Source organism: Typopeltis vanoorti, chromosome 24, assembly GCF_054136105.1.
Source record: "Typopeltis vanoorti isolate ZY-2024b chromosome 24, IOZ_Tvanoo_1.0, whole genome shotgun sequence".
Lineage (NCBI taxonomy): Eukaryota > Metazoa > Arthropoda > Arachnida > Uropygi > Thelyphonidae > Typopeltis > Typopeltis vanoorti.
This window is the reverse complement of record NC_143572.1, coordinates 54700839-54724564: the sequence shown is the minus strand read 5'-3', so window position 1 is coordinate 54724564 and position 23726 is coordinate 54700839. Positions and strand designations below refer to the sequence as shown.

The 23726-nt window shown below is 34.4% G+C and overlaps 1 protein-coding gene across 2 annotated transcripts in view; it reads right to left on the bottom strand.

Annotated features, from left to right (window-relative positions):
• Positions 1–1741: 1741 nt before the first annotated feature.
• Mccc1 (Methylcrotonoyl-CoA carboxylase 1) overlaps positions 1742–23726 on the bottom strand; it is a 126793-nt gene continuing 104808 nt past the window's right edge. Inside the window, exons 15-16 of one of the 2 annotated variants that reach the window (XM_090414195.1) lie at positions 13298–13477; positions 1742–1980 (exon numbers count right to left, since the gene is read on the bottom strand). In XM_090414195.1, the coding sequence (XP_090270321.1) occupies positions 1867–1980; positions 13298–13477 (294 nt within the window). In that variant the 3' untranslated portion in view covers positions 1742–1866. Of the gene's footprint in view, positions 1981–2125; positions 2229–13297; positions 13478–23726 lie in introns of those variants that run through there. The other variant, XM_090414197.1, reaches the window with a different exon arrangement.

Sequence of the window (23726 nt, the reverse complement as noted above, 5' to 3'; positions counted from 1 at the left end):
TGTGCACTCTGGTGTCCTGCACCAGGGAGAAAACATCACTATCAACAATAACATAGTCAATGAGACTTTTCTTATTCCTAGCCTCTTCTCTCCATGTGAATTTGTGCACATTTTTATGTTGGAACATGGTGTTAGTAATAACCAGTCCATGTCCTGAGCAGAAATCCAACAGATATTTGCCATTATTATTAGCTTTGCTCCAAATTTTCCCAAAATATTTTTGTATGTCTCACAATCATTTCCTACTCTGCTATTTAGATCCCCAACAAGGACCAACTTTTCCTTTTTCGTTGTGTCAGTTGCTTTTTCTAAAGCATCAAAAAAAAAACCTCCACTTCCCTTAGTAGAACCTTCTGTGTGACCATAGGCACAAATAAGTCTCATTGTCCAATTCTCCATTCTGATATTTGCCCACATCACTCTACTTGAGACCGCCTGCCATTCAAGAAGATTAGCCTCATATTTTGTGTTGAATACTATGGCTACTCCTTCTTTTCCTTGATTGTCATTTCCTGAATATAACATTTTGTGTTTATTGTTCAGAAAGATCTCACCAGTTTTGGTCTTTTTTGTTTCAGTCACCCCTATTATGTCGATCTGGTACTTATCTAATTCATCAGCTAGCTCCATTTCTTTGCCATTCAGGCTTCTTACGTTGATAGTACCGATCTTTAACTCTGGTGATGTTGAGTTGGAGTTTATTTTCAGATTTGTTCCAGTAGCTGACTTTTCGTGTTCGCCCCTGGTTCCCTGGCGAAAACAACGGGGGCCTGATTTAACTGGGCGACGCCCCAGTCGGCATGAAATTTTGTCATGTTGTACCATCATTCTATATTTTGGTTTAACCAATAAGAATACAATTTGGTTGGCTAAATCCCAAATTGCCAGCCCATCCTCGTCCGTTCAGTATCTAAGTATCCAAGTAGATACCCAACAGGATGCACCATGAGAAGGTGAGGATTGGACATTAGGTCAGAAGCCCTGGTCAGTTCTCCGCATTTTATTTTCAGATTTGTTCCAGTAGCTGACTTTTCGTGTTCGCCCCTGGTTCCCTGGCGAAAACAACGGGGGCCTGATTTAACCGGGCGACGCCCCAGTCGGCATGAAATTTTGTCATGTTGTACCATCATTCTATATTTTGGTTTAACCAATAAGAATACAATTTGGTTGGCTAAATCCCAAATTGCCAGCCCATCCTCGTCCGTTCAGTAACTAAGTATCCAAGTAGATACCCAACAGGATGCACCACGAGGTGAGGATTGGACATTAGGTCAGAAGCCCTGGTCAGTTCTCCGCATTTTCCTTTAAAGGCTATTTTGGAGTAATTCATTGCTTTTGGGTTAATACAAAAGGCTTGCTGTGGATTCTAAGTATTGCTGGTTTATCTGCTTTGGGATTATAAACATAGAAGAATTCTGTTATCTTTAACCCAGTAATAACTAATTAATTAAGGTTAGTCAGTTGATAAAACTACTGGGGAAAAATGCTAATGCATAAATGAACTCTAGATATTATGCCAGGCTAGTATAAGGATGGGGGGGGTAATAGTATCCAAAACATATCTAGAAGGCTATACTTTTAATTGGATTTAGTATGAAAGTATAGACTGTACATTTATGAAATGATGCATGCATGAAATCATGACTTGAAACTATTTCTGAAAGCCATAACTAGGACTAAAGCTGAGAGAGAGAGAAATGCAGATAACACAAGAGTGTTCTTATATGTACTGAATTAAAACTTAATTTATAAAATCTTTATTTCTATACATTTCATATACAATATAATTTTTTTTTCTTCATATTCAGAAATTATTCTTAATATACACAGCTAAGATTATGAAAATTCAATCACAACAATTTCCCTTTACTGAGTCTCATCCTCTAGCATCTTTACAAGCTGAGCATCCTTCACGACATTGTCTCCAACTTTGTAACAGATTTTCTCCACTATGCCAGCTTTTGGTGCACGAATAACATACTGAAAAATAAAATAAATTCTCAGTATCTATCGACGTTATAATTTATAAACTAAGTATAAATTTCATCACTGTCTCCTTGCATACAGACATCAATAAAATTATTAACTAACAAAGCAGTTAATACTTTTGAATTTCTCAAGAGCTAGATTTTTACTTGTTAACTGCATTCCATAATTCACTGCGATTACTTTCCATTTATCAAGTGGATCAAAGTAGCTATATAATTACTGTGATCTGCCAACCTTCCCTACACACACACACAATAAGAGGCAGAAAAATTGTAGAATGTAAGAGCAGATTAATTTGAATACTCATAACCTAACTTATTTCTGGTATGCAATATATATATACACACAATTATTTTTTATATCAACCCCACATATAAGTCTCAAGATCTATAACATGACAGTGCCCTGTGTGTGTGTGTGAGGGGGGGGGGTTGAGACTAGGGTTTATTATCATTTCATATATATATCCTCAAGGAATGTATAGGACAATGTCAATGTGATGTATGTGATATACACTCCCACTCTTTCAGAGGATTACTGAGATGAGTATTCTATACAAGGTTTTTTTTTTTTTTTTTTTTTTTTTTTTTTTTTTTTTTTTTTTTGGCCAGAAACTTGGGTTTTTACTTAAAAAAAAAAAAAAAAAAAAAGCTGAGTGTAGAATACACATGGTAACCAGATTAAAATGCATTCAACTGTGGGAAAGAATTCAATTGTAGGGACTATATGGAGATAGGGTATCAAGTAATAATTAATTATTAGTACTCTATCAACAATCTTCTATTATTAATTGTATCTAATTCTAGATATATCATATAATCCTACTTCATTAATTCATCTAGACCTTAGTGTATTTATGAGTCTTTTCCCCTGTCATTTGTTTAAATGCATTTTCTGCTAATCTTTCATTTTCCATTCTGTGTAAATGCCACATTAGTTTGGCATTAGTAACAAATATCTGAATATTAATAATGTCAAGTTTGTTCCTTTTCTAATATAGCACCTTCATTTTTAATATAATTCTGATATCAGTTCACTCTAATAATTTTTCCAGAACACTCATTTCTGTTCTCCAGACTGATCAAATGTTCTGTCAATAACTCATCCCTTAGATCTATAGGTGTAAACATATACTGGTGCTGTTGTTGAGTTGGTTGGTTTCTTAACTACCCAGATGGCAACATGAATAAAATATATCAGAAATATAGGCTTTGTATCCACCTTATTTCAGTAGAATCCAAATGTTATATTAACTTTAATGGACACTCTACATCTATGTAATTACTGATGTCCAAACATGTCAAGGCATTCGGCTTTGTTAATCTTATGTATTTCCATATCTAATTTTCTACATTTACTAAAACCTTGGCTTAAAAAAAATGGGCAGGTACACCATTAAGAATGCAAATGATATTTGCAATTTTCCTGCTTATTTACAGTTCTGGATTTTTTTTTTTTTTTTTTTTTTTTGCTCATTTGTTAAAACAGTGATTCAGTTTAGTTAATGAGTCTTGAAAGGTTAGAAATTCCATTAATTTCAATTCTTGATTGATAGCTTTTCTTTTTCTCTTCCTAAAAGATACACTATTTTCATTTCTAAATCATTTAGAACACATATTATATTAAACAATATTACAAAAATTATATAAAAACTGTTTTGTTTTGTTTTTTACTCTCACAATTGATGCTATCTAACCAAGATGGATAACAATTTTAATCTTCAAACATGCTAATCAGTGGCTAGAAAAGTAGCATGCTCAGTCTATTGAGCAGGATTATTATTTAACCATTAGCCTACCAGTGGTACTGAAATAATGGTGTTCAGTATTTGTAATACTGTAAATAACGTATGGAGAACATTACTATTTTATGAATACAATAATAAATAATTTAAGATTATTTTAACATCTATATAAAAATCATTTCAGGTATTTATTTTTAACTAGAATATATGGTAAGTTTCTTAATTAATTAGTAGTAACTTGTAATTATCAATCAGATGAGCATATGTGTAGTATCATTCAGGTCACTCATGCAGATATTTTAAAAATAATGGAAAAAAGTAGGAGTGCTTAAGGGTTAAAGCTATATAACTGAGAGGAGTACTACACATAGCTTTAAAGGAATGCAGAGAACCAACCAACGCCTCTGACCTAATGTCCAATCCTCACCTTCTCGTGGTGCACCCTGTTGGGTATCTACCTGGATACTGAACAAACGAGGATAAGCTGGCAATTTGGGATTTAGCCGACCAAATTGTATTCTTATTGGCTTAAACCAATATAGAAAATGATCGTACAACATGACAAAATTTCATGCCGGCTGGGGCATCGCCCGGTTAAACAAGGCCCCCGTTGTTTTCTCCAGGGAACCAGGGCGAAAAGTGAAAAGCCAGCTACTGGAACAAATCTGAAAGCACACCCCAACTCAAATTCACCAAGGTTAAAGATCGGTACTATCAACATAAGAAGCCTGAATGGCAAAGCAATGGAGCTAGCTGAGGAATTAGATAAGTACTATATCGACATAATAGGGGTGACTGAAACAAAAAAGACAAAAACTGGTGAGATCTTTCTGAACAATAAACACAAAATGTTATATTCAGGAAATGACAATCAAGGAAAAGAAGGAGTAGCCATAGTATTCAACACAAAATACGAGGCTAATCTTCTTGAATGGCAGGCAGTCTCAAGTAGAGTGATGTGGGCAAATATCAGAATGGAGAATTGGACAATGAGACTTATTTGTGCCTATGGTCACAAATCTACGAATCTACTAAGGGAAGTGGAGGTTTTTTTTTGATGCTTTAGAAAAAGCAACTGACACAACGAAAAAGGAAAAGTTGGTCCTTGTTGGGGATCTAAAGAGCGGAGTAAGAAATAATTGTCAGACATACAAAAATATTTTGGGAAAATTTGGAAAAAAGAGCAAAGCCAATAATAATGGCAAATACCCGTTGGATTTCTGCTCAGGACATGGACTGGTTATTACTAACACCATGTTCCAACATAAAAATGTGCACAAATTCACATGGAGAGAAGAGGCAAGGAATAAGAAAAGTCTCATTGACTATGTTATTGTTGAGAGTGATGTTTTCTCTCTGGTGAAGGACACCAGAGTGTACAGAGGATTTGAAATTGGAAGTGATCACTATTTAGTCTTGAGCAGGATAAAATTGAATTTCATATTGAAAAGAAGAACATGTAAGAAAATTTTAAAGTGAATAAAAGTTGAGCAGCTCAACCCTGTATTCAACTGGCTTTGTAAAAGATAGATCCTGTCTTAGTAATTTATTCACATTTTATAATAAAGTGGCAGCAGAATAGGATAAAGCAAATGGCCACATCATGATATTACTGGACTTTGCAAAGCATTTGACAAAATATCACATAGAAAACTATTACAAAAAGTTGGAGCAAACAGGAAGGGATACAAAGCTAGGAGCATGGATAGGGGTGGCTGATAAACAAACACTAGAGAGTAGTATATGGTGGAGTGAAATCTAGGAGAATGTGGGTACTTAGTAGAGTACTTCGGGATTCTGTACTAGGGCCACTACTCGTTAATCTGTACATCAAGAATATAGGAAAATATTTAAGTAGGGGGGAATATTTAGTTGTTTGTTGATGATGCAAAATTGGGGAGAGCAATAGTTGATAAACATGATGTAGATATCCCGCACGATGATTTAAATAAATTGGCATTGCGGGCAAAAGATAATGATTATCCATTTACAACCTATCACTTCAGGTCGAAAAGGTTACATGTGGTGTATTATATTGATGATACTGGATTGCAAGCAATTAATGAGTCTAGGGATTTGGGAATAATGACGGACAGAGATGAAGTTCAGAGGGTATATTACAAAAGTGGTGAATGAGTGGAATGGATTGCCAGAGTTATCTGTTAGTGGAAAACAGACAGTGAATGAGTTTAAGGAGAGGTATGATAGATTCTGTGTGTAAAATATTTAGTTTGGGTCTCCCATGATGAGTCTCTGGACTCCGTGGAGATACCATACAGTAATAATAATAATTTCTGCCTTTTATTAGGCCTTTCACTAATTAATTTTTTCTCCCTATAGCTGCAGTGAAACCTCTAGTGGAAAAATACTAGATAATTGGTTATGTCAGATCAATAATCAACTATTTTGGTTATATGCAGTTTACGGTAACAAGATAGATGACTGGGAATACTGGAATTATGGATGATACAACTAAAGCTAGTATATGATGTTTGCTAAACTGCATGTCTAGAAGGACAAATCCTTCACAGAAGACCGATTATACAGTTTCAGTATGCAAGTTGAAATTAAGTTGTTCAATCACATAATTCCATTATAATCATAATTGTATTCTACTTGTAGAATACATATGATGTTAAAGTATAAAATTTGGTCATTCTATAGAATAACAGAGTATTTTAGTTATCTTTATCTAGGTAATTTCTTAAATCCCAAGGTATTCTATAGAATGAGTAAGTAGTTAAAGTATATAAAAATAAATATTGGTTAAAACGTTGCTTTTTTTTTTTTTTTATGTGACTCTCACCCAAAAAAGGTTATATATACCTGTAGAACAGTCAGTGGGCTACAGATTTTTTTTTTTTTTTTTTTCTGTTATTAATTTCATATTTCTACTTTTAGATAACTGGAAACCCTTTTTTGGTTCAACTATTTTGGTTATTTTGGTTCAACTATTTTGCTGAAGTAGGATTTGATTTCCACAGAACTCGAAGCCATTTCAAGCTCTCCAAGTAAGAAGGGTGATGGTTTTACAGCAGACTATGAAATTCATCTCCTAACTAAAAGCAATGGCAAATATCCATACCCGTGTGGGGGTGAAGAGGGATTCAAGCCTACAGCCTGTCGGTTAGAGAGTGATGCTACCAACATGGTCAACAAGGCAAATTCTGATATTAGTATTACTTTCAAACCTCCACCAGAGTCCAAAGAATCACTGCAGAAGGTTGAATATAACAGACCAAAATACCTATCATATATAAAGAATATGGTTTTCACTTTCATAAACACAAAGATTGAGGGTCTTGGATTTGATCATCTAATCAGATGATGTTATTATAAATGAAGTGTAAAATCTCCCTCCAGGTTGGTGAGCTTGACCATGAAGTGATTATCTGGGTGGTTGCTAACCATGTGAGGACTTCTGTGAGGAAAGGGTATATGTAGAACTACAAGACTGGTGATTATGAGAAGCTCGGGAAACAGCTTGCAGCTGTAACATGGAATAAGGAGTTGGGTGGAAAGGAAGTCAATGCCACTTGGGTGATATTCAGGAACTATCTATTAGAAGCAATATGTAAATGTATTCCAAAGGTCAGAGGGTTAAATAAGATAGGTGTGAAATGGATGAATGAAGAGATTAAGTATGCAACACAGAGGGAAAAAAAAGTATTATGGAGGCAGCATAAGAGGAGTAGTAATTCTATGAGGAATACAAAGAACAGGCAAAGGGTGTGTGACTCTGTTGGTAAGGGCAGCAAAAGTTTGGTGAGCAGCAGTTAACTAATGAAACAAAGAAAAAAAAATCCTAGGGAGTCCATTCAAAATATGTAGCTAACAAAAATCATTATGGTAGGATGGCTTTGAATGGAGAAAATGGCATAAGAACAACTGCTGCAGAGGATATAGTTGATATTTAATGAGCGGTTCATAAAGGTTTTTCATTCTTGTGAATGTGACATCATGGAGAGTTTGAGAGCAGTGGATGATGAGAAGGAGAGCTATATGAGGAATTAAGCAAACTTTATATTAATAAGGCTGTGGGACTTGATGACATATCACCACATATTTTGAAGGAATGTGCCAGGGAGTTGACATTTGTTTATTATGACTTACACTGGCTCAAGTTCCAAAGGAGGCAGAAGGAAGGCAAGATTCACTTCATAAAAAAAGTGACAGAATTCAAGCATCAAATTATAGGTCAATCTGTGTGCCAAGTGTGGTGATTAAAGTGTTGGAGAGACTAGTGAGAATCAAGATCCAGAACTGGGTTGACAATAATGGTATTATCTTTGATAGACAGCATGGATTTACTAAAGGGAGGTCATGTCTTACAATAAGGTGACAGCAGCATTGAACGTGGGAGATGGATACACAGTAGTATACTTAGACTTTGCATTGCAAAGGCTAATTGATAGATTACCACATGATAAGTTGATAGTCAAACTAGAGCAGATGAGATTGGATATTAAACTAGTGCACTGGATTGGAGACTGGCTGTCTAATAGGCATCAACAAGTTAGAATTTACCAAGAGTAAATTCTAAATTCCATCTTTGTTTATTAAATTTTAAAACTTTACATTTCACAAAATTGGATATATTGTTGGAGCTGCAGGAAATAAGAGATCTTGAGTGATGGTGGATAAGAGTCTAAAATTTAGAGGACATATTGTCAAAATTGTGAGGACAATACAATGAAATTAGTAGCAGTTTTTTGCATGGAGAGTTGTAAATGATTGGAATGCATTACCTGAGAGCATGGTGTCTGCAGAGAATTTGAATGTGTTTAAGACACAGTATATGAAATAATAAAAGCATATTATTGTATTTCATAAAGTATGAAATACAATTCATATTTCATACTCTAACTAAAATGACCCATTATTTTATAGAATACCTAGTCTCTATTCTATAAATATAAATTATATATTTTAATGGTAACATATACAAGGATTACATCCAGTGGTGAGCTAAAAGGAGCTCGTCCAAGCCCTTTGTTAAATTTTTCTGAAATTGCGAGCCCCTTGTTCTTCTTGTTTACTTTTTTTATTTTTTCAAAAAAAAAAAATCAAAAAAACATAATTTTTTGAAATATATTAAGCAAAAAACTCATACGGTAACCTAACAAAGTGATTTTATTAAATAAAATATTATAGCGACTGTGACTACCATTTTACAAATAAGAATTCACTTTTGGTAATCGCGTATAAATAAATAGGACTATAAAATAATGCCCCTTGATTGGTACCGTTGATTACACAGTCCAACACAATTTTTGCTAACTTTTATATTAGACTTGTTTTTTACTAATTTGGGTGCACTGATTTCAAATATCAAACCCATTTTTCTCTATCACGTCAGGTTTTTCCTCTATGGCATTTTCTTTTTGCTAATTTGTAAGTTTTTGATAGTTTTAAGGAGGCAGTACTATTTAGAGGATCAAAAAATCGATTTTTTAATATTATTTTCTGAAAGTATGTACTTTTAAAAATCTGTTCCTAACTTTTTATCAAGAAATTCGAAAAATTCCCGAAGATATAGCCTACTATTCAAAGCGGTGCACAGATCAGAATTGGAGTGCTCGACACTCTCGCTTGTTAGTAAACGAATAAATGCGTAAGAACTTGCAACGGCACGTACTGGTGCTTTGAATGCGAGAGAGGCCGATAATTAGATACACAACTACTTAACAATATTCATTAAAAATTACAAGAATATTTATAAAAAAATAACAATTTTACTTACACATGAGTTTCAGGGAATAAATTTTTGTTTATAGCAATTTCTGCTGTGTGTTCTGTTTTGGCAATCCCTTTGAATACTCCAACAGTAGTCGGCCATCATGTGAGAATCCCATCTTCCTTGGTACCGATCTTCCATAGTTTTTAAGTCTTGATGAAATCTTTTGAATACTTAACAATATTCATTAAAAATTACAAGAATATTTATAAAAAAATAACAATTTTACTTACACATGAGTTTCAGGGAATAAATTTTTGTTTATAGCAATTTCTGCTGTGTGTTCTGTTTTGGCAATCCCTCTGAATACTCCAACAGTAGTCGGCCATCATGTGAGAATCCCATCTTCCTTGGTACCGATCTTCCATAGTTTTTAAGTCTTGATGAAATCTTTTGCCTTGTTCATCGCTTATAGCACCTAAATTCTCGGGAAATCTATCAAGATGACTGTATAGGAAATGAAGCTTTATGCTCATGTTGCAACCTAGGCGCTGGAAATTTTCAAGCATTGTTTCCACTAGATCTTTGTAATTGCAAGCTTTTTAGTTTCGAAAATTATTCGCAACCATCGTAAATGAAGTCCAGGCCTCTTTCTCAATTTCGTTCATAGAGTTGATGAAATTTGGTTCTCTCATCAAAGTTCTAATTTGCGGTCCATCAAATACACCGGCTTTAATTTTTTCATAACTAAGTAGTGGAAATTTTTCACATATGTATTGGAAACAGTCACCTTGTAAATCTAAAGCTTTAACATATTGCTTCATGACCTAGTTTGATGTTAGAGGTGGAAAAATGATTTTTTCTCTGTCGATTAAAGGTTGATTTATAACATTCTGTTCTCCAACATTTAAGGATATTCTAAGAGGCCAATGTTTCTGACTCCAGTGTTGGTTTCTAGCTCGACTATCCCAGAAGCATAGAAAACATGGAAACTTTGTATATCCTCTTTGAAAGCCAAGTAAAAAGTTCACCATTTTAAGATCCACACAGATGATCCAGTTATGGTCTGTATATTTTAATAACTTCAGAACCTTTTTAATGTCCTCATGTTTCCTTTAAGTGGACTGAATAGCCAATAAGAATTGAGCCATATACATTCCTATTGTGTAGTAAGACACACTTGAGACTTCTGCTTGAACTGTCGATAAATAAAGGCCACTCATTTGGATGATATTGTACAACACTCATTTCAGTTAGTAAACCTGACATATTGTTACAGTAAACAAACCCACACTCGTGTCTAAAATATTGCACAAGATTACTTTCCCTGCTATGATAAAAAGTTATCTTCGTATCTTGCTCCAGTAAGTTTTTTTCGCATCTTGCTCCAGTAAGTTTTTTCATTTAATCTTGAAGCTAACAATTCCGATGATTCCTTTAATAGGCCCAAATCTCTTACTAAGTCATTCAATTCCGCTTGAGTAAAACGTTGCGGTCCAGAACTAGAAATTAACTTTTCATTGTCTAAATCAACATCCAGGTGTTGCTCCTCAGGAACATCTGGCATATCCCAATCATGCTCATTCTCAAGTAAAGGAAGTCCTTTATAAATTGGCATGGCTATTTCATTGGAATGAGCAAATGGCCGAATTGCTGAGTCTTGATTTGGATACACAATTTTTTTCTTATTCTTCTTATTATAACCAGAAGTCTGAACTAAACAAAAATAGCAATCATCTATGTGATTTTTCAGTTCATGCCAAATCATTGGAATGCCAAAAGCTAATTTTTGGTGTTTTCCTTTGCTCCACTGTCGTAAATTTTCTACACATGACTTACACACTTTATTTGGTGCCCATAAATTGTCCTGATCTGCAAGTTTTACGTCAACGTATGCAAAGTACACTTTCTTAACGAAATCAGTGATATTCCTTTGACTGGGAGTAAAGCTGCCACAAATGTAGCAGAAGGAATCTACACTATTGACACATTTTCGAGTAGTAGACATGATGTATTTTCTTCACTGCCAACTAACATGCAATTAACAAGACAAAAAAAACCAGAGACTTTATTGAAACGTTATAATGTACTTTCACGATCGATTAACGATTGACTGATTTCGATCGTTCGTTGTTCGCTATGATGCATATAGCATTCATTTGTTTTAGGCAGTTGTCATCGCCTACTTTTCATCACCTAAATGTATTAGGTCGGTTATCGGCCTCTCTCGCATTCATAGTGCCAGTACGTGCCGTTGCAGGTTCTTACGCATTTATTCGTTTACTAACAAGTGAGAGCAGTGAGCACTCCGATTCTGATCTGCGCACCGCTTTGGATAATAGGCTATATCTTTGGGAATTTTTCGAATGTCTTGATAAAAAGTTAGGAACAGATTTTTAAAAGTACATACTTTTAGAAAATAACATTAAAAAATCGATTTTTTTAATCCTCTAAATAGTACTGCCTCCTTAAAACTATCAAAAACTTACAAATTAGCAAAAAGGAAATGCCATAGAGGAAAAACCTGACGTGATAGAGAAAAATGGGTTTGATATTTCAAATCAGCGCACCCAAATTAGTAAAAAAACAAGTGTCAGATCATAATCAGCAGAAAAAAAAAATTTTTTTTGTTGGCCAGTGTTATCACTTGAAGTATAAAAACAAAAGAGAAATATAATGTACTTCAATATTATTGTGTTTAGATAATATTTAATTATTTATAGATTGTTTCTCATAAAAACTTCTATCGTAAACAAAATAAATTTATTTTGTTTATAAAAAATGCTGACTATTTCATATGTGTGATTATAAAAGATTTATTCTTATATTCTTATTATATTTTGATAGTTAAAAAATGTTTTTCTTATATAAGATAAATTAACACATATGATTGTGTGCAAATATTTCATGTTTAGATCATGAAATGTTTGTTTAAAAATGATAGCCTTTACAGGTTGATTGTCCCCTCATACTTTTTGATTGGCATTTGTACACAAGCTGTATTAATAAATGTTTTTGTGTGAAATATGGCTTTTTTTTGCTTGACGATGCGAGCCCTTTGTTAAAATTTCCATAGCTCACCACTGATTACATCCATTTATCACTTCAACAGAATGAGAAAGGTAAAGTTAGCAAAACAGGTGTTTGATGCCCAGAAAACAAAACCTGAAGAAGACCAAAGTGTAAGCAGACTGACACAGTTAGAAGTGCTTTTATAATGTACTTCAAACTGGAGGTAAATTGTGGATGTGAAGATAGTAGCAATGTAAACTTAATTATGTAGTACCATCATAATATTCTGTATACCCCTTGAGAATACATATCAGAAATTTGATGAAGTTAACATCTTCTAATAGCTTTAAAAAACTTCAATTGCCAAGAATAATGCTCAGAGTGAAATTCCCTTATAAAACACTAATAATACAATTATAGGCTAACTATGGCAGATGCTTGAAGTAACAGATGACCAATTTCATACTTAGTTATAGAGATGCTATTATGAATGTGCAAAAAAAAAATATATATAGCTTGTTTTTGCTTATTCTTGGCAAGGAATGGATATACATTAAGATGCAACTATTATGTATTCTAACTATTGCAACTAATAATCAGAATAGCTGATACTAATTGTTGGTGGAAAGGTAGAATAAACCTGAGTTATATTCTTGACCAAAGTCTGAGAGACAATGTTATTCTAAAAGAAATTCACCATAGCAAACTACTCTCATGGACCATTATATGAGTTTGTTTCAGTAATCGTATTTATCAATATTTTACTTCGTGTGTGATACATTCCATTAAGCCTCCAACACAATATTTTACTTATTATAATACAAAGGCTTAAAAATATCAATAATACTATGAGACTAAATGAGAAATAAACACACCTCCATTTTCATAGCAATCATCACCACAAGAGGATCACCCTGTGCTACATGAGCTCCCTCTTTTACAGAAATTTTTTCTATCACTCCAGGCATTGGTGCCACAGCTCCTTTTGCATGTGCACCAGAAGTACTTGTAGTTAAAAACTTTGGAACAACCAAGGAAAACTCATAAGGCCCATCCTAAGAAAAAGAAAATCTAAACTAAATACAGTTATTATTTAAACCCAAGATTTTAAAAACAAATTCTGAATCTGTTCTGTGTCTTCATGCCTTACCTGATAAAATAGTTGTTTCAGCATCGCATGCACACACACACACACACACACTCACACTCCACTTCCATAAGTACTTAGAGATATTTTCCTATTATAATAATAGCATACTGCATAAAGACAGGTGACTGCATATTATATTGTTAATATAGCCTAAATCCATCTTTAACTTACAACTACATGACAATGTACTCATGCAACACATCTTCCATCAATATGAAACAAGTTTTAGATTATTTCCTCTTCTGTTCCTCTTTAATATCTATCCTAAACATGGATTTGACATTAAAGGTAAAACCTATAGAGCATTGTGTGAGTGTAGACAATGTCATTAAGGAAGAAACTGTTGATGGATTTCTTGAACAGCTGAGGTTGTAGTGCTTATGGAAATAGCATGAAGAAGGCTTTTCAAAGAACAGAGACAGATGAAATGAAAAATGAGAGTGAGAAGATGGTATGGGAAAGTTTGAAGCTTAACTGTGTAGTGAATGTTGACCAGTAGCTGCTCATGTTCTTAAGGCTTAAAGGAATATGCAGGAACAATCATGGTCAGTCTAGCACTCATAAAAATAATACCTAAAAAAGAAAAATGCTGAAACAGAGTATCTATGAGAAAGTGATTTGAGTGAATTTGTATGAGAAGATATGATATTCCCATACAAACCTCCTGATAAGAATGAAGAATTTATTGAGCTGCTGTGAGACAACTTTCTCAAGTAGCATGTGAAAGAAGGAACTCAAGGTCAAAGAGTTAGATTTGATCACAGCATTGTAAGGTGTTTCAGCTAAGAATGTGAATGTTTTGCCACCAGCTGGTGACAGTGATCATCCCATACTGTCCTGGAAGTAGCTAACTATATTATGTTCCAATTACGGCAAATTATATGCTGAATTGCAAAGCTGAAAATTATGGCAAACTAAGAAGAATACTATCCTTAGTCCAACAGTATCAATAACTGAATGGAAAGGATATTAATAATGCTTGGGGTGCTTTGTAAAAGGTATTTATATAAGACAGCATCTAAATGTGTCCCTACAGTTTGAAGAATAAATAGAATAGAAGAGAAATATATGTGCAGTCTTATTTAAGTGAGAGACTCATAAGAAGATGATGTGGAAGGAATATCATGAGAATAAGAGTAAGAGCAGTTATGAAATATATAAAACACATGTCACAAAAGTTACAAAGGTTGTATGTAAAGCTTAACTAAAGTATGAAAAGAAATTGGCTGGTCAGGCGAAAGGCAATCCAAAATTTTCTTACTATGCTGTAAGTAAAAGAAAAAATGAATATGAAAGAATAGCTTAATGAATACAGAAGGTACCCTTGTATCAAAAGAAGATTAGACTGGTGAAATAATAAGCATTCAGCTTCACTTATTATCACGAGTTGCTGCATAACATGAACATTAGGGCTTCTTAAAAATAGCAAATTTTAAATGTTTTGAATTTCATGAGGCAAATACTCCTTGTTTTTATGATAATAGTTAAAAATAAATCTGTGAAAGTTTGAAATGATTTAGAGTATATTTAGGGGTCACAACAGTTAGTTTTTAGTATTTCTCTCAAAATTATATAATTTGCTTTTTTTTATTTTAAAAATCTACTTTAGTGATCAAAGTGAATTAAATTTTTTTTTATTTAATTATCAATTTTTATATTGATTTTTTTTTTCTCAAACAAACATCAACTTCAGTTATAGACAAAATGACAAAATGAAACCATTATTCAAACAGATTAATACAAAGTTTGCAAATTCTTAAATTTACTAGTTTTGTTGCTGATATGTCAGCAGTGTTGTTTCTTTGCGGTTCTGTAGTCACTTATGACTAACAAGAGAAACTATTTCTAGTTTTCATTGTTGGTGTGCTGTATTCATCTACCAGAGCCATGCTTCTTTCTGCAATGTTGTTGACAACTGTCATGTACTGAACGGTACATGACAGTTGATTCACTTTGATCATTTTTTTACTGACTGGAATGAGTAATCTTCCTTCCTCTTCGTTGTTCAGGAAACCAGTGGGAAGTCCATTGATACTGAAGAACCACAGAGTATTTGATGTCACAAGTCTTCCAGTTGCATAGAAATTATTATGCATAGGTCTACTGTAGCAAGTGTGGCTTGCTTCATTGGACTGTCCGCTCTGGACTTCAAAGCTTCAACAATTTTTTGTTTCATTTCAAAAGAAACTGTGTCATTGAAAATAGCAAATGTAATCAATTCTAAAAGGTATCAGAGATGCCCTAGAAATTTTCAAAGTGCAGCATTTGCAATTGCTTCATTTAATTACTTCCTTTTACAGGTAAATGTCCTTCAGGAACTGCAAGTCATTCCTTAGGGTAGACATAGCAGATGGATTTTGAAACCAGGCTTTAACAAAACTTAACAGTAAATATGCAGATATTCAAGATTCCTTCCTGCTCCTTCTTTGCCTTGTTCTTGAACTTTCCAAGATTTTCCCATTCTCTAAATATGCCTTTCACTTTGTTCAAAAATATGCTTTTTCAACTTTGCAGGTATTTGCGCCTTTTTTCAGATCACCAATATATATATATAATGAAAAAACGCCATGACTTCTTTTGTGAAAGGAAGTTTGGAGCATGCAACATGGCTGGCATCTGTCAAATAAGCCATATTTCCACAGTCTTCTGGATAGCAATGCTGCTTACCAACATGCTTGTCATTTCTATAATGTAACTGAAGACTTTTTAACAATGCTCTGTTATGATTATGTCAATGTGCATAGAGAAAAGCAGCTTGAAAATTCAAGAGTAGACTTGTTAAAACATTTAGGTTACAAATATGCACACTGTAATTCACTTATTATGATATTTCAGTAAGTAAATGTTGGTATATCATCGCAACCCTCCCCAAACTAACATTCTAAAAATTTGCTGAAGTTTACTGAATTTTTTACTTATTAGATAAAACAAAATGAAAGAATGCCTCATAGAAAAAACTTCAAAAATAATAATTTTTGATAATGGACATCAATTCAGCAATAGGGACAGATGGGATATCAGCATATGTACTAAAGAAATGTTCAGCCAAAATGGCTTGGCCCTTGACATGAGTCTTAGTTCAGGAAAGATTCCACAGCAATGGAAAGAATGTATGACAGTTCTATTGCCCAAGGGTAGTGCAAAAACCACTGTATCCAACTGCCAACCTATCAGTATCTCTGCAGTGGTGGTGAAGATTTTAAAGAAGTTGGTAAGAACATGCATATAGAAATGGAGTGACATACAAGCTGTATTTTGTAAGGAACATCATTTTAGTAAACATGGGTTTACTAAAAGGAGATAATGTTTTAGCAATTTAGCAATTAATAACAGAAACTTAAAACACCTAAGATATGCAGATGATATCATAATTTTTGCAAACACTCCAAAAGACCTTAACATAATGATAGAAGACCTGTATCATGAAAGCAGAAAAGTTGGCCTAAAAATAAACAGAGAAAAAAAACTAAAATCATTTTTAATCATTTTGTAACTCCAAAAAACATAATAATAATAGAAAACAATTTCTTGGAAAAAGCCTCTTCATATACATTAGGCCATCTCATTGATCTAAACTGTGGACTCCAAAAGGAAATAAATAGAAGAGTTCAACTTGCCTGGAATGCATTCAGAAAATTGAAAAGCATTTTTCAAAACAATGATCATCATGTTGGAGGCTTAATGGATTTTTTACAACACTCACAAAGAATTAAAATAGAATTTAATACTTCCTATATTTCGTCCTAGTCACTAGGACATCTACGGGGATTACAAAAACAATTAATGTAACATATACACAAATAACAAACAATACTAAGCCTAACCACGTGGGTGACACTAAAGTCCTATCTAGATAGAGCGCCCTCTAAGGACAGTAGTAGGTGGCCTGGAATGTAAGGTGGGAACTCTGGTGATGAGTGTTTCCCAAATCTTCGGAAGCTTAATGCAACCGTATTTATTGAGATTTGGTTGGTTTTTGAGAGCTGCTGCTGCTTCTAAGAAAAGTCTCTCTTTCTTGAATTTGCTGTGGTGGAGCATGGTGGTTTCTTCCATGATACCCTGTGGGTGGTGTCCAAAACATGGTCAGCCAAGCCTGAATGGCCATAGTTGTGTTTGAAGATGTAAGACTTGTGTTCCTCTAGACGGATGGATGCTGATCTGCCTGTCTGTCCAAAGTACGCCAGCTTACAGGAACAAGGTACTTTGTAAACTCCAGGCAGAGAGAGAGAAGGGAGCTGATCTTTCGTAGAACGGATAAGGGTAGCAAGTTTGCGGTGGGGCTTATATGTTGTGTGTAGGTTGTACTGTTTTAGTATCTTGGCTATTTTTTCGGATGTGCCACGGATGTAGGGTATGGTGATGGCATTTTTAAAATCTTGTTGACGAGAAGGACGGGGAATGGGGGAGGAGTTGATTATTTTTTTGATACTGTAATCGCTGTATTCTTCGCCGCCAAAAAGTAATTTATCATATGCCCAACGCACGGCTCTCCTGAAACTACGTAAAGAAAAAAGTATCGTCATCACCAGAGCGGATGAGGGTAATGCCACAGTCGTTCTTAATAACAGTGAATACAATCGTAAAATGAACATTATCCTCTGCGATCGCGCTACCTACATCCCGCTAAAACACGACCCCACAAAAACACAAGTTAAGAAACTAAAAATCTTACTCAAAAAAAGTATCTTCCTGGCCCCCTGACATCACGAAAAAAATTAAACCTTTCCGCTCCCATACCCCCCCAATATACGGTTTACCAAAAATCCACAAACCCAATTCCCCACTCAGGCCTATAGTAGATGCCACCAATGCACCTTGCTATAGACTATCTAAACAGCTGGCCAACTCTCTGATCCCCCTCACCGGAAGGTCCCCTTCCTATATAAAAAACTCGACCCACTTTAAAGCTCTCACAGAAAATTTAACCTTGAAGAAGACAGACATATTGGTAAGCTTTGATATCTCCTCTTTGTTTACCAATATTCCCTTAATTGACACCTTATCTCTCTTAGAAAACGTTTTTCCCTCTGACATCTTAGATCTCATTTCCTTTGCCATTAACTCTGGGTATTTCTCTTGGAACAACAAAATCTACAAGCAGATAGAGGGAACTGCCATGGGTTCCCCCCTCTCACCCCCCCTTGCCAATTTCTATATGGAAGATTTCGAAAAACAAGCCATAGACTCAGCCCCACTCAAACCTTCTATCTGGCTAAGATATGTAGATGATGTGTTCTCTATTTGGCCTCATGGCCCAGAAACGTTAGACTACTTCCTCAGTCATCTCAATAGTCTACATCCAAGAATCCAGTTCACTATGGAAAAGGAAAAGAACAATTGTTTACCCTTCCTAGACACCTTAGTCACACGCCTGCCTAATGATACACTTACCTTCACCGTATACAGAAAATTCACAAACTCTCCCACCACCACCCCTCTCAACAATATGGCATTATTAAAACTCTTACCAAGAGAGCCCACAATCTTTGTTCCAGTGGAACTGCCCTCACTGCTGAGCTTAACCACATACACAGCACTTTTCTCTCCAATGGCTACAGCGATCACAGTATCAAAAAAAAATAATCAACTCCTCCCCCATTCCCCGTCCTTCTCATTAACAAGATTTTAAAAATGCTATCACCATGCCCTACATCTGTGGCACATCCGAAAAAATAGCCAAGATACTAAAACAGTACAACCTACACGCAACATATAAGCCCCACCGCAAACTTGCTACCCTTATCCGTTCTACGAAAGATCAGCTCCCTCCTCTCTCTCTGCCTGGAGTTTACAAAGTACCCTATTCCTGTAAGCTGGCGTACTTTGGATAGACAGGCAGATCAGCATCCATCCGTCTAGAGGAACACAAGTCGTACATCTTCAAACACAACTATGGCCATTCAGGCTTGGCTGACCATGTTTTGGACACCACCCACAGGGTATCATGGAAGAAAACCACCATGCTCCACCACAGCAAATTCAAGAAAGAGAGACTTTTCTTAGAAGCAGCAGCAGCTCTCAAAAACCAACTAAATCTCAATAAATACGGTTGCATTAAGCTTCCGAAGATTTGGAAAACACTCATCACCAGAGTTCCCACCTTACATTCCAGGCCACCTACTACTGCCCTTAGAGGGCGCTCTACCTAGATAGGACTTTAGTGTCACCCACATGGTTGGGCTTAGTATTGTTTGTTATTTGTATATATGTTACATTAATTGTTTTTGTAATCCCAGTAGATGTCCTAGTGACTAGGACGAAATATAGGAAGTATTAGATTCTATTTTAATTCTTTGTGAGTGTTGTAAAAAATCCATTAAGGCTCCAACATGATGTCCTCACAGCACTTAAGCCTCTACACACGTAATCAAAACAATGATGTGGTAAGGCCACTTAAATAGAATGGGAGGAAAGGTTAGCAAAACAGGTGATTGATGCCAAAATGGTAAGACAGAGATGCAGAGGATCAAGATCTAGGTGGATTGATACAATATAAAGTGCCTTAGAAGAGAGAAATATAAGATATCATAATATTGACGTCTTGACAGATAACATTAATTTGGAGAAAAATTGTTGAAATAGGAAGCTAGTAATGATGTAACTTTTTTCATGTAGGTTATCATATCCTGTACACTCCTTAGAGCAGATGTTAGGAATTTGATGAAGATTATATCTACTGGCCCTCAAATTCGAATCCAGTTATTAAATTTCATATACCTTCCCAGTAATGCACTTCAAAAGTAAGCAATCAAACAAAAATCACTGTTTTAGTAACCCTAGCAATTAATCAGATCTACAGTAATTGATTTCTAAAGGTACTTTTAAAAGGTTTTCTTTATATGTAAAGTATAATTTGGCTATAGAGTAAAGTATGTTTACTTTATAGCCAAATTATACATATTACATTGCTCAAAATATAGTTTGAGGGTTGAAGATCTGATAAGGGCTGTTTTATAAAACATAAAGGTTTGCAAGTTATCACATAAAGCAATATAATTTAGATTTTGGAATCTTTGATAGATTGCCACATAAGTTGGTAATTTAACTAGAATGGATGGGAACTCTGGAACTCCATTAGATAACAGATTAGAGAGTTGGAAAGGAGATAGGCTGTCAGATCAGTGAGTTGCGCACAGGAGGGAGAATCTTGGAAGAGAAAAGTCACTAGTGGTGTGATGTAGGAGTCTGTTTTGGGAATATTACTATTTAATTTATATGTTAATGATACCGAGAGAGAGAGGTTTAAATTGGTACATGCAGTTGTTTGCGATTATACAAAGTTTGGAAGGACTATGAGAAGTAAAGTACATGCTGTGACTTTACAGGAAAACCCAAAGAGATCAATTTAGTAGGCAAGTGAATAAAGTTATCTATTAAATTCCAAAGTGTAAGGTTTTAAAATCTTGAAGTATGCAATTAGTAGAGGTATCCTGAAGGAGAAAGGATCCAAGAGTGATGAGGGAGAAAGACTTGAAATTCAGGAAAATCATATAACAATGTAATGTAATGATGAGAAGATAATGATATGTAAACAGGTTATGATTTATTGTATAAGGCATCAATCAGGATATATACATACATTTTGATTGGTATGTGATAATTTGGTCACATAGTCATAATCAAATCATCATACATTAATGTCACTGGCTGTCACTATATTCTTACAGGAATGAAGACAAAGATTTAGTGATAATATTTAACAAAGACTATGTCAAGACTCTGGAAATCTTAAGCAGACTGAAGGAATGTCATTTGTAGAGCCTCATATATAGGAGGAAAAAGGAGGGGATGACATAATTTAGATGTAAGTCAATAAAGAGTAGTTACTAGATTAACATGGAAGATTTTTCATAGTATGGAGATAGGAATAAAGGTCGGTGAGGAATAAGTTCTTTGCATGGAAAGTGGTTAGTGAGCAGAATATATTGGGAGCATACCAAGTGAAAAACCAGTGAATACATTTTGTGTGTGTGTGAGAGAGAGAGAGAAACAGCAGAGATCACCAGTGACAAATCCCTTTTGACTCCAAGCAGGTCTAGTTAATAATCATCCTTTTAAATAACAAAACCTGTGGTGAGATCATAATTAAAAGAAACACGCGTATTAACCATAGTGAAAATTATTTAATGTAAATATTTCATCCTAAGTATCTTAGGACATCATCAGTACAGTAATTTAAACTATAATAGGAATAACATACAGTTAGGGTGCATGATTACAATAGAATCTCATTAAACGAGATGAAATATTTACATTAAATAATTTCCACTGTGGTTAATACGTGTTTATAATTTTTATTTATAATAATAATATAAATTTAATTAATTAATAATAATTATTATTATTATTATTATTATTAATTAATAATAATCATCTTGAAATTCATTTTAACTGAACCACTTGCAAGGGAACAAAATGCACAAAATGAAATTATACATTGCAGTAATGCTGCTTTGACTGGGTGAAATTTAATTAAATTTGGAATTTAGAATACATAGACCACACTTAATTAGGACAAAAACTATTTCTTAGTTCTACAATGCTCGACAAGTTTTACTTATTCATATATCTTCCAGTATATACCTTCTTCTACACAAATTAAGAATTCCAGCATAACTAAAGAAATCTTAGAAGTCAATTTAGAATGTATACAAGAATCTGCTCATGTGCTTCAGCTTTGATTTCAGTCAGATTATTTGACAAAATTATTCAAACTAATAGTAATTCTGTTCTTGCACTGGCATTTAATGAAATTTGGTATTTCATTAAATTCTGGCATGGCTGGCTGAGTGGTTAGTATATCCAATCTCCAATTAACAGGCCATGGAATTGAATCTCATTGTAGGTATGGATGATTTGTAAATGTATTCATGTAGGAGATGAATTTTATCACTCAGTATGAGACCATCACTCAGCTTACTGAAGGCCTGAAGTGGTTTAAAAAGTTTCATGTTAGATTTCTAGACATAGGTATAGTTTCTGGATTATATACTTACCCACAGCACTAACTAAAAAAAAAAAAAAAGAAAAAAAAAATTAGGATCTCTATTAAAATTTATCAAGTAATTTTAATTTTCCCTGTAATGTTTTTTTTTTTTTTTTTTGTGGAAAAATTATGCAACACAAAAATTATACAGCAACAGTATGTTAACCAAAATTAGATCCCAGTTTTATAAATCATGCTCTACCTTTGATAGGCTTGTCAGTATTTCTTATAAAAATATTGCTCTTCAATAATCCTCTTGTAATACCATACATAACAACAGAAACATTGATGTATATAAACAACCACAAGAGCCTGCAGGCAAAATAGGTCTTGAGCCTAAGTCAAAATTATTTTGTCTCAGGTATAAGACCTACTGATAAACAACTGATAAACCCATGAATGATGGTTTGTTTTAATTAGACCTTTTTTCTCCCCAAAATTATAATTCCTCTCTTCATAGAATTTAATAAAATTTGGTATTTAGGATTTCTATTAAAATTTACTGAGTTGTTTCAATTTGGTTTTAATAGGATCATTTTAATGGTAAACTTAGTCAAAACAAAATTATGTCTGTGGTGTGGTTGAGGTGATAATGATTGTCTACATTCATTTGCTTAGTTGTTTTAATCACTTGGATAACAAATCAAAAAGCAACTACAACTGGGATAAGGCATAACAAATAACAATATATATGGATAATGGCAATCAACGAATTTTCAATAATAGTATTATATTCTATGGTTCAAAACCTAAGAAGAAGGTTAACGTGAAGATTTTTATTGAGTTTAGAGTATTTGACTTCTTTCACTCTGCCTTATCCCATGTTAAACGGGGACGGCGCACCAATCTTTAACCTTCCTCTTCCAAGTTCTCCGGTCCAGAGCATCCTTCGGACTCCATCCTTTCTCCCTAAGATCCTCTCTCATCTTATCCCTCCACCTGAGCTTGGACCTGCCTCTTTTCCTCCTTCCCTCCAACTCCATATACTCCACTCGTTTACCAACATACTCCTCACCCTTCCTCTCAACATGTCCAAACCACCTCAGCCTACTTTCTTGTATCTTCTTGCCAATTGGTCCCACTTTAACCATCCCTCTGATGTAGTCATTCCTTATCCTGTCCTTCTTTGTCACACCACTCATCCATCTCAACAGCCGCATCTCCGCTA